The 12,595-nt window shown below is 36.7% G+C and overlaps 1 protein-coding gene and 1 long non-coding RNA gene across 4 annotated transcripts in view; one reads left to right on the forward strand and one right to left on the reverse strand.

The window, feature by feature from the left end:
* The window catches only part of LOC112545126 (uncharacterized), a 108,974-nt gene that overhangs the window by 86,561 nt on the left and 9,818 nt on the right, over nucleotides 1-12,595 (forward strand). For 2 of the 3 annotated variants that reach the window (XR_012904863.1, XR_012904865.1), the window contains one exon: nucleotides 147-284. The exons of the other annotated variant lie outside the window; for it this stretch is intronic. This is a non-coding gene — a long non-coding RNA (uncharacterized LOC112545126). The remainder of the gene's footprint in view (nucleotides 1-146; nucleotides 285-12,595) is intronic. 3 annotated transcript variants of the gene reach the window in all.
* The window catches only part of AP3B1 (adaptor related protein complex 3 subunit beta 1), a 309,804-nt gene that overhangs the window by 19,891 nt on the left and 277,318 nt on the right, over nucleotides 1-12,595 (reverse strand). The window contains exons 25-26 of the mRNA XM_006119130.4: nucleotides 7,454-7,551; nucleotides 2,035-2,173 (exon numbers count right to left, since the gene is read on the reverse strand). Of these exons, the coding sequence (XP_006119192.1) occupies nucleotides 2,035-2,173; nucleotides 7,454-7,551 (237 nt within the window). The remainder of the gene's footprint in view (nucleotides 1-2,034; nucleotides 2,174-7,453; nucleotides 7,552-12,595) is intronic.

Here is a 12,595-nt window from a genome sequence, read left to right on the forward strand (position 1 = left end):
TGTCCAGGTCACTGCTGAGTCCCAGTCCATGCCTTAACAATGAGATTCTCCTCATCCTCAGAGTTGTTTAGATCAGATATAAAGGTTATGGTTAAAACTGGACAAAAATCTGTATATAGCAGACACTAATCTGTCCTCCTTCACAGCATCCACTAGTCTTAAAATAATGCTGAAGAGGATGAGGAAAGCAAAGATGCTGAAGCAGACTGAGTATGGCATGATGGAAATCACCTCAGTGTGGTGTGAGTGGATGCTGTGGCTTTGAGCTCAGACCAGAGGATCAGGTGGGTTTGAAAGTCTAAGCTGTATCCCAAGTTGCAGTATCCACACAAGGGATGTTAAATTGTGGTTAATCAGCTAATTGCGTAATCAATGGAATTTCAATTTTGACTAGTCATAAGCCCCTGCGGGCTCTTACTGCATTTAAAATGCAGAGCTGCAGCGGGGTTTGCTCCAGGGGGAGGCGTGAGCCGAGACTAAACAGTCCTGGTTTGTGTCGGCTCAGGGATCCTGTAGCTCTGCCCCCCTACAGAGAGGGGGCAAGTAGGGGAAGTGAGTAGTCGAGTTGACTACTCCATTACATCCCTAAATTCATACTGTTATTTTTTAGCAAAGTAACATGACTTTGTGTACCCGGGCTATGAGGCTCGCTCCCAGCTTCAGTACAGACATATGCAATGTTATCCCATTAATCCCATCATGTCTGAAATGAAGCAGCATTCCATTGCTGACCATAAAAAATGTCACAGAGAAGTGGAGAAGACACAGTGTTCCTGCACTGCTTCCAAGACATCCTGGTATATAAATGGGGCTGAATTCAAATGAAGGAATATATCAGATTATCAGTCTTCTGTGCAATGAGTGCTTCTTAGTAGTCTGAAAGGCTGTCTCTGAATGGGATGGGGTTTTTTTTGTTTTTTTGTTTTTAGACATACACAGAAATGCTTTTCTTGCATGTAAAGAGAAAGGGGTCTGATGGAGGGTGTTCACTTCAGATCTGGCAGGTATAATCTTTTATTGCCTAAATCCTCATCTAGTTCAGAAATCAGTTCCAGGGATTGACTAGCTGTGAGGGTAGGGACAGAGATTACTTGTGAAAAGTCAAGTATGAATAGGTGGTTTGGGGCCATAGTAAGAAATATTTGCCAATGTGGATAAGGAAACCTTCCAGATATTAAATCTCGGGAATGTCAGAACCATGTCAAACAGCATCTCAGGGAGGTCTCTAGAAAACATTTGGTGTTTTAAAGGTCTAGAAATTAAGCACATCTACATGATAGACTTGTTTCTGCATTTGCCACAGAATTGTATGACATGAAAATTTTAAGTAATATTTTTAAAAGTAAACTAAATTTTAGTGAAAGTCAACGAGATTTAAGCTCATAAAAGCCTAAATCACATTTAAGAGCAAGACTCCAAAATCATTTAGGCATTTGGAAAATAAACGTAATTCTTTTTCTCTAGGTGGCCCCTTCTGTATTTTAGGTTGGAGTATAATAGGATGGCTACTCTGAGTGGTCTTTAGTGAGTCTAGTTCTTTGGTGCCTAAATAGAGAGGAAGGATGAGAAGAGCTAGCATCTAGACCTGAATTAAAACCCAGTCAGGGTTGTGTTAGGAGTCTCTTTGGATGAGGTCACATGTGATAAAATATTCCTGACCATTAATCTTGCAACCGGGCTGCTGCATTTTGAATCAAATGGAGATCGTTTTAAAGGAGGCCCAGAAGTGGATTAGTAAGGACTGTTGTAAATCAGGATGTAGGCAGATTGGTACTGAAAGGAAAAAAATAGCTTGATAGTCTTCTTCCATGGTTACCAAATTTAGATACATAAAATGAAGGAAAAGCCTAACAATCAAATCAATTATATTTGCCTGTAAGAAAATATTTTTAAAAATGCCCTTTGGAACTCTGAATTTGAATGCCTGTTTTTCCTCACAATTCTCAAGTGAAACACCACATATCTACATCTATAAAAGTAAGATTACATACACTGAATCACTTTGTTCCACTGCATATATCAATCTTAACTTACCTGTGCATGTTATCTTGACCAGATGGAACAACACCCAGGTTTGCTGCTTTTATCACCTTCTCAAGAATCATAAGACGAGTGGAATTCTTTGGAGCAACAGTGATTGTTGCAGATGTCTCATTCATTCCAGTTAGCTTTCCTGCAACATTAAGAGAAGTACTTGTTTATAATACTTCAGAAAAGCTACAGAAACGGATATCTAGTTTGTTACTGACTAAGAGCAAAAACACTTGTAAACCTTATTTTTCTTGAACAAGAAACGGACTATAAAAAAAATTCAAGTATTGTATTTATATAAAAAGACCCAATTAACTAACTTGTGATTTTAAAATAACTTAACACTACTGACAAGAAAATAGTAATAACTGAACAATGATGTGATATTAATAAGGGTATGCAGCCAAATTTCTATACATAATATATAGAACACAGATATGAAATATTAAACAAAGTAGTTTTGGAGTAAGACACATTTAAAATAGCCATAGCTAAAGAACTTTTCAATCATATGAGAATAAAGCCACTACACACAGTTGTAATTTCATTGCAGATTATTCTCTGAATTTCACTTATCTTTTTGCAGTGAGTCAATCAGATCAGTTTAGATTCATGAAGATAAAGTTAAAATGATCAGATTAGAAACTGAGAAACACTGTTCACTCAGCTAACACGGATTCTTAAAAATGTAATAATAAACTATATTTGATTAAAATATGCAACTATGAAATACAGCTATGTTAACTCTCCATGCTACAATCTGAAAAAAAATTGAGTAAAGGAGAAATGTAATTCAAAGAAAAAAAATGTACACCAACACCCAGTTCTTAGAACAGCATTTAGCAAGACATTTATGTTAACTAAAATAGTAATAATAAAAAGCCTCTGGAGAGCTTTACACAGCACATGTCTTTATATGAAAATCCTGCAGGATTCTATTCTATATCCAGATGCTAAAAACTGTAAAAACTATCACATGTAATATCTCAAGTAGCAGTTGTGAAGAATTAAACAAGTGCCAGATATTTATATGCACAATAAAATTAAGTAATCAAAACTATTTAAAATTTTCAAAAATCCTATCCTTTTAGACATTTGTACACAATATATTTAATAAATTTGAGTTTAAAAAGTCAACATAGGCATAAATTATAATGTAAATAATATCACAATTTGAAATTCTGAGTAAAAAAATAAAGCAAGTAATACAAGGTATTTTAGAACATGATTTACTTATGAAAAAAGCAAAAAGAAGTATCTACCGTCTATAAAAAAAAAAATCACCATTAGCATTACCTAGCCTTTGAAACAGTACATTCTGTTTCAGATTGTTTAACTTCAAAATTAGGCAAAAGCTTTAAAAACTACATAAGCAATCTAAAACTGCTTTTAAGCAGAGCACAGGGACTGACATAACACTGCTGAGAGATGTGTGTACTCATTTAGGATTTAAACCTTCTCCATTAAGCTCTATTGAAGAGCAAATGCTGAATAAATGAATGCAACTATGTTTATGTTAAAAGCCTGTTTCCCACAGCATGTAATTAAAGGAAATGTTGTACAAAGCCAGTACTTTTGTCAAGCTCCTGTAAATGGAAAGATGGATAGCACTCAGAGAAGTGAATGCATTGCTTCATATTTAACCTTAACACTCTTGTCATTAATGGTTTGTCTAACTTGTTCTATAAAAGACAAGGTACTGCTCCATTGAAGTAAAATTAAAAAAATCAACTAAACCATGCTTTTCAGAACAGAAGATTCATTATCGTTGACTAATGTATTGGCATAAAGCAAAGTAACATCCTATCAAGTAAGGCACACATTCAATCTGCCTCTCCACCCCCCTTTATTTTTAACTCATGCTGTTTTATTGTTATAGGCAATTTGTACCACTCAGCATGACAGTGTAAACTGAATCAAGATTAATTTACATGCAAAAGAACACTTAGGAGAGCAGCATGGTAAGCAAATGTATTGTCTCGATTGCTGAGGTGGAAAAGAACCTGGAAAGAAAAAAAGGTGCTCTAATTAAGGGGCATCAAATATGATTGCTTGTGGTAGTTAAGGGACAGAAAATAGTAAATGTCTGACCATTTAAAGAATTAGCATCTTGCTCATTAGGAACAAAACTTGGATGCATAAATCTTAATAACGTAAGTAAATATTGTGTTTTTAAAAAATCCATGGCATTTCTAAATTAAAGTGTGCCAGATATAGTTGACTTAAAATTTTTGCAAAATAACATTTATATCTATGAAAAAATATTGTAAAAGGAAACTAATTACAACAACTGTGTGAATATACTTTAAAAATAAAAATATTAAATGGAAGAAATACTAATTAATATCCAGTTATAAAAAACCATGTGCCACCTTTAATGTTGCATTACTTATCAAAATCTAAGAAAACTCTGGTCAACACACAGAAAGGCAATTAATCTGGGTTAATTAAGTGTTACAATGAATCAAAAATACATGGGTTGAATAACAACAATAAATGGAATTGGAAAAAATATTAATATAAAATAGATTGGATATATTTTCATTTATCAGATATGATTGAGCTCAATCCTATTCCCATTCTAATCAACTGCACCTTTGCGACTGATTCCAAAAGGAAGAGAATCAGGCAAGTTAACATGAGGATAGAGACTCCTGTCTAACTGTTCTTACTTAAAATTCCCACCAAAGTCAGATGCTGTAAATATGGCAAGGAATGCTGAAGCCTAAGACTGAAACATATATTTAAAAAACATTAATTAGTCCATTGCTCCCTAATGGTCAAATGACAAAAATCACAACATTAATTCAGCTGCTGCTCAAGATTGTATAGATAGGGAATGAAGCATCCTGAAAGAGGTTTCCCCAGTTCAGAACCGAGGGCAAAGTTAGATAGTGTGGCACAGTTCAGCACATCATGCATAGTATGTAGATAAATACAGCTTTCCATTTAGTGCTGCCACTAGGAAACCTTCACAAGCATGAATATTCAATACCTTGTCTGTCCCCCTCCTTCTTATGCTATGGGAGAAAAGGAAATACAAAAAAAGGTGACAATGAAAAGTAGCATAGTGCAACGGAGTAAAGATGGCAAACAGTGAATTTTGTTGCATATTGATATAATGTTTGTAATATTCTTATTAAATTGCACATACAATTTTAGACCTAAAAAAGCCATGTGTATCTTCTCGTTTTTCCCTCACACAAGTTTGCCACCACCTCTCTATCATTTCCTATTATTGACTTTGAATGTGAACATAAAACTAAGTATCTTAAGATATTTCAAATATTATCTCTTATGTCCAAAATAAGGAATGAAAAAAGGTGTATAGATCAGAATTATTTGGAGAATGAAGTAAAATACAAGCTAACATGGAATGGAAATGTTTGTTAACTTCTAAGCTGACCTACACTGCACTCTCAATTGTAATTTGCTATAATTTGAGGAAATTAATTTCTTATTTTGATTTGGGATTTTCATTTAGTAAGCCCATATAGCAATTTTCTTAAAATATTACATGTTGTTCCTTAATGTGTAAGAAATAAATACACATGGAAAGTTTAGAATTGAGACCTCTATTACCAAGAGTTTTCTAAAACAGCTGAAATCTGTAACTAAAAAGATGCTGTAGAGGGGGCTTTTCAACATAGTAGATTTGCCAGCATCAAGTCCTGCATCAAAGAATGAATTCAGGAAGACAGAAAGAACCATACAGAAATGCCAAGAGACCTTCATGGATTTACAAATACTTCATATAAACAAAATTTCAAATAGCTTTATTCAGAGTAGCCTTTCTGCTCTATTAAACATAGCAAACAGCTGCCAGATTTATTCAGACAAATAATCAACAACCATAGAAGTAAAATGGCAGAAGAAAAAGGAATTTTGGCAACAACTCCATAGAGGACAACAGCTATTCTCAACGTGCACTTCTTCTATGTTCTCATGGTTCTATATGGCCAGTTAGGGGAAAAAAAAATCCCTCAGAGCAAAGCATAGAAAGCTATCAAATACCAAGCAAGTAAGGAAAAAAAAAGGGGGGGGGGGGGCAGTACAATAATCTTCTTTAATTTCTTTACTTACAGTATACCCTACAGCTACAATTTAAGATGGGAATGGTTTAAAACAAATGTGCCAAAGCCTCATTCAATCACTCACCTCCGTTTGCTGAGCAGGTGTAAAGCGGTGAGGCAGGCTTTTGCCAGCAAAGGGTAAGAACAGCAAATAAGTATCAATTGGTTAAGGGGGGGAAAAAAATCACAATCTTAACTTTTCACTGCAGGGATCAACTTCACAGAAAATAATACAAGTAGCACTCAAATTGCATTCTTAATAATGTAAAATATAAAAGTAACTAAGAAATGATACAAAAGTGATTATTAATAATATATAGCATTGCATAGGATTACTCGGTGTTCTTGACTGCTTGATAGCTATACCGGGTTTCTGAGCTTTACACAGCAATGAGATGGAGTCCCGTGGGTACATTCTCATCTCACTGGGAAAGGATTTACGCATGTAAATCCCCATTCATTGAGATGGATGAGAATATACCATTATAAATTTGAAAATTCATCTAAAGCTCAAGCTTTTGGACTTAAAAGTAATGTAGTAAATTTGAACAAAATTCTTAGCTGTGTGGATTGTTCAATTTAATATGTAGTAAAACATCTACAATAATTTCTGATTAATGTAAAAACCATTCAAATTATAAAATGTTTTTGAGTTGAGGTGCAGCCACAATATTGCATTTTACAGAGATGCCTATTTTCTTTAAAAGCATTACTTTAAGAAAATTGTCAACCAAGGTGTAGACAGCCAAATGTAGTAGACAGCCTGGTTCCTTTTTAAAAGGTTACACCAAAAGGAAGCCAAAGAGTTTGCTTTTAATAATGGAAAGCGTTGTTTTAAAGGGGTACGTTTGTAACAAACTTCAAAGTAGTTGGGAGAAAAAGTACATTAACTACACTAGCAATAGCCTTGGACTAAAAATTAATAAAAGCAGGCATCACTGTATTAAAACACATTTGGATTATTTCTCTGAGATGGTGGGACCAAAATTCCTGCCATTAGTACTAATATAAAATGCATTAGTGAGCAAGGTTAGGAAACCATAACTCTCAGGGCCGAAAGGTTGATTATGGACTATGTATGAGAAGGGACGGTTTATTTTTTTTAAAAAGATAAATTAATCAGTTATCAAGTACCAGTGGAATGCACATTTTGTGCACTTTTGAAGGTGTTTTCTAAACCAAGCCATTATTATGGGATTGAAAGAGAATGCATAGAATATCATCAAAGGCTACATATATGGAAGTGATTTCTAGGCACCTGCATAAATGTGCCAGTGAAAACCACTGCTGTGTGCACACATTGAAATAAAAAATGCATTGATCAGAGTTACTGAAATAATATTTCTCACCTTGCTCTGTCATAAAGTCCTTCTCTGACATAGTAACAGGTAAAAGTAGTTCTCCAACAGAGGGCTGAATATTAACATTGAAGTGATCTTCCTTCGTACTGAGAAAAGAGAAATTACATAGAAGTGAACAAAATTAAATTGGCGCAAATATGTTATCAATAGATACTGTAATACTTTTCTTTTTGATTCTCATTTTGCTGATAGAAAGCATTGATAATTCTCACAAAAAAATTGGCAGCCTTATCCTACTTCCCAGCATGGAAAGATGCTGAAGTGAATTCTTTTATTTCTAATAACATTACTGCTATGCACATTCTTCTAAAACTATAAAGCATCAGAAAACTAAAATTAAATCACATTAGCTAAAAATTAATGTTATATGATTTTTAAAAACCTGTTTGTTCATTTGTTAATTTGCAAAGTTCAATAATCAGCAACATACTGCACTTAGCATAAATTAGCCAGATTCTACTTTTCTTGTTTTAACACCACCAGTAAATTCAAGGAACAGTCTTTTGCAAATTGTTAATATATTTGTTCCTGAATATTACAATCTTTCTATTGAGCATGAAACATTTTTATAAACAAAACAAGGACCTATTATAATACAGTCACTTCTAAACATAAGGACATCATTTGAAAGGGCAAAGAAGACTGGCCAAGAAACAGAGTAAAAAACTAAATTTGAAAAACAAGAAAAATACTCCATCAGTTCAATTTTAAGAACTTTTTATTTTCGAGATAGCAAAAAGTAGGCTAACAACTGATCAGAAGCCTTGGTGTAAACTCAAATCTGAGACTAGTTTAACCCCCATTTCCCTCCCCCACCCAAACAGCATATCAACAATATTCTGCTATTAAAAAACATGTTACAGAATCCTTCTTAATCCCCTCTTCTCTCCACAAAAAGACAAACACTGTTCATCTCATTCCCCACAAGGGTCAGATTATTTGTAACAAACTAATTTTACAGAAATTCAAAATATGTTCACATTGCCATGTTTGGTTGGTTGACTATAATATGTGATATCCAGACAAGAATTTATGGTCTTCATTTACAGTTAAAATCTTTGTTCTAGCCATAGAGCAAGTGAAAATTTGGAAAGAAAAAAAATATTTTCTTTTGGTGTGTCAAATAATCAGCAAGTTTTGATTGATGGTATAGGTAAGTTATCCTACTTAAACATATTGGTACAATCATTAGTAGTAAAAAAAACCAAATCAATTGATTAATATCCATGGTATTTAAATTAATCTCAAACATTTGTTATTGATTTTTTTATAACTTTCTCACCTTAGATGTCAGAAATTAGATTGACCAATGTAGGAAACAGGGCTGGATGATTAATATAGAAATCAGACTTATCCTCAGATTTAAAAAATTATAAGAAACTAACTGAAATGAGAAAAATACTTATCTGCCAGTTACTTTAAATTTAAATACAACTGCTGTATTTAAAACAGTTTAAATTTAATTTAGCAATAAAACACTTAGAAGGGAAATTTTATATCTTCTAAAATTATTTAATTTTTTTACACTTTTGATATGCTGTAATTAAGCTTTTAAATATCATAGATGTTTCAAATGTAATGGAGCAATAATAACAAACAGTCTAAATCCAAGCTCAAATATATACTAAAATGATTCTTTAAAGTCTGGCTGAGATGAGCTTGATAATGATTTATGTCATAGGTTGCTATTCCATTTTATAAATAATTTTAACTGTATCGCTGCTTATAATGCTGATGTTCATTATTTTCTTATATATGGTTTGAATAGTGTCAGCTTATCTAATGACAACAGAACACTGAAATAAGCAAGGACGCAGTCGTATGTCAAGATTGAAGCGGTCTGTGAAATAGTACTTAACACTTATATTTCATTTCATTTTAATTTTTTTTCATAAAAGAACACCAAGAATTTGGGAGTTAAAGGGAGTTGCTTGTTTGAATTCAGATGGCTATTAGGGGATTCAACACCACCTTCACAATAATTTAACAAAACAAAACACACATTACTTTCAAAATGTAACCAAAAACGATTATGGGATAGTTCAGAATGCTGTTGGATTGACTGCAGACTATGCTATTTATATATTAATCTGGCCTACTGTATTGATGACTATGGTCGCAATCATGAACTGTGTCGAGAGTTCATTATAATGGGGTTGCCAGGGCTGATGTTAGACTCACTGGGGCCCAGGGTAGAAAGCCAAAGCCCAAGCCCTGCTACGGAGGACTAAAGCCTAAGCAACTTAGCTTTGTAAGGCCACTTACAGCAGGAGTCTCAAACTCAAATTTATCTTAGGGCTAGTGCCAGTCCTCAAATTCTCCTAACGGGCGATCAGGCATCCCCCTCTGGCAAGTCTCCAGAGTGGTGCAGGTCTCCACATATTCTTCCCTCCATGCATCTTCCAGGTTCTCCTGCTGGTCCACCCCCCTCTTCTTTATCCCCCAGACCTGGTTGACTTACAACCCATCGGGAGCCTCCCGCTACCACCATCAGCAATGCAGCAGGGCTAGAAGGGCTTCCTACTGCTAGCTCCATGTCGCTGCCAGCACATTCCTGTGGCCCGGAAAAGGTGTATGCAGAGCCATTCCATCCCTGTGGCCCGGGGAAGGTGTATGCAGACACGTTCCATCCATACGTGTGAAGTTGTGAAGCTAACAACTCATTTTGTGAAACTGATTAGATATCAGTGATGCCAACTCCTCTCATATGATCACAAGTCTCATGATAATTGATTTTTTTTTCTGGAAAGCCCTCCATTTTATTAAAATTGAGCCAGATCTCGGAACTTCACTGCCTGATGTCTCATGAACTGCTATCAACTGTGATCGCTCTGACTTAGTAGATTATGCTTATTTGTTGATGCATGGTATTGGAAGAGAAACCAAGCCTTTTTTTTTTTTTAAAGAAAGAATTTTAGGTCTCATGGTTTGTAAAGAAAAGCTAGAAAATGGACCCAAAGACATCAAACACCAGATGTCAAATAAAGTGATCCCCAAGTGTATTTTTATCTGTGATCTCAAGAAGCCATTCTCTTTGGGGGTGGGATGGTGGGAGGACTGATTCACGAGTTTTGAACACTTCAGGTTGGCAATATAGTACATGCAAGTTGATAGCGTTTCCCCCTGTGTCCAGGCAGAGACCAGGATCCTACAAAAGACATGAAACTGAGTTCTCACTCTGACACCCTCATGTCCTTTTGCTGGGAGGCACCCTCACCCCGCTAACATCTGCACCTCTGTACTGGAATCCCACCTGCCCCTCTCTTGCCAACATCCACATCCTTGTCCTGGGATCCCCACCTCTACCCAGTGTAACCCGAAAGTAAAATCCACTGGTCCCACACTGCTGGCTGCAGAAGTGCATCAGCTCAGACAGCTTCCTGGCCAGGTTTGCATTGCAGGGGAGGCAGCTAGCGTGGCTTTCCAGACTGAGTGGCACCCTCCGCTGCCAGGACTTTGTGGGCAGAGGGCCTGGGCGCTACTCGGAGCCATGACTGAACGTGAGCCCCTGGGTGCCATCCACTCTCCCCCACCCCTGGACCAGCAACTGCACAGCCTGATAAAATACTTCGAAAAAGTTATTTAGCCAGCTGGATTGGGCAAGTGCTTCAGCTTCAGGGACTGAAGAAGAGAAACTCTGCAGTCAATCTTTGGGACTAGAGTGTTGAGATCTCAGGAAGTTCAAGAAGGAAGCCCAGGATAGAGATGGCCATCGCCAGCAATAAAACCTGATACGAACACAAGTTTGTGACTTTCCATGGACAGAGCACTGGGTGGTGTTCTAGTAAGGAATACAGAGATGACGGATCAAGTGGGTTTACTTGGGTGCTTTTACTGGGGATTTTTCAGGGAGGTTCTGGGGAGAGCCTTGTAAAGTCTTGGCCCTCAAAAAACGTTGAACTTAGAAAAGCAGTGAGGAAAATGCCTGATTTAAAAAACTACAGCAGGAAGATATGCTGGGAGGCAGCAGCAGCAAGGAGCCTGATGGAGCAAAACTTGAATGCTGGATATAAGGTACCCAGATTGGAAACTAAATAAATGGGAGGGACTGGGCTCACCCATCAGTGACTGTGGAAGGTAGCAGGAAGCCTTGAGAAGGGAATAAGGATGCCTTTGAGAGAAGGTGCAAGGATTACACAACCCAGTGCTGGAATTAAAAACCTTTTGTAAAGAATGCTGGACTTTAAATCACTGAACTTGGTTATCCTGAAAGGGTTGGGTTTAAAACATGAGCAGGCCAGAGCTTTGAGTTGAAGCCCACAGTGGGACTGGAGAGACCACTGTCAGGGGCACCAACCATGAAAGAGCTGATGCACCATGGTGTTCCACTACTGAACCCATCCTTCTTTAGGAACCAAAAGCACCATGTATGCATAGTGAGTACTCTTTTATAACTATTTTAATTAGGGATATAGTTGAAAAAAAATCACATTAAATAATTAAAAATAGATAGTAAAACAATGTAATCTGCATACAATAATATAACTAAGGATTGAATTCAAGCCTATTTAAAATTAACTACTATATTTCAAAATGTCTAAGAAATATTTCATAGTTTAAAAGTTCCTATTAGAAATAGTTTTAAGAGTGCCAGAAGAATAATTAAAGACTACTGTGGAACAACTCTTGTAAATGCTCTTGCTTCCAGTCTCTTGGGAGGTTATGTTTGTACAGTAGACTTCTAATAATCCAGCACCTTTGGGACCTAGGTGGTTTCAGATTATCGGATATACTGGACTATCAGGAGGTACTCCGGCAGGGAGGGCTGTGACGGGTCTGCTGGGACCTGCACTGCCTCCGGTGGGGGCGGGAGTGTGGGGGCTCGGAGGGGAACGGCACAGTGAGGGGGCATCCAGTGGGCATCCTCTGCCATTTTTCAGGGAGGCAAAGCCTGCAAGCAGTGGCGACAGAGAGGGGGCAAGAGGCAGGCAGCTGCTTCAAGAAGTTCTTAGTCAATTACACTACCGCCAGGAGTCTACTGGTAAAAGCAACAGGGACAGGGAGGGGAGAAGATCTCGTCAGTTTCAGCAGCAGCCTGTCACCTGCAGATCCACCCATTCCCACCATCCCCTGTCCCCCCCAGACAGTAGAGGAAAGATAAATTTCGAGCCTGTAATTGACTAACAACTT

Source organism: Pelodiscus sinensis, chromosome 6 (genome assembly GCF_049634645.1).
Source record: "Pelodiscus sinensis isolate JC-2024 chromosome 6, ASM4963464v1, whole genome shotgun sequence".
Lineage (NCBI taxonomy): Eukaryota > Metazoa > Chordata > Testudines > Trionychidae > Pelodiscus > Pelodiscus sinensis.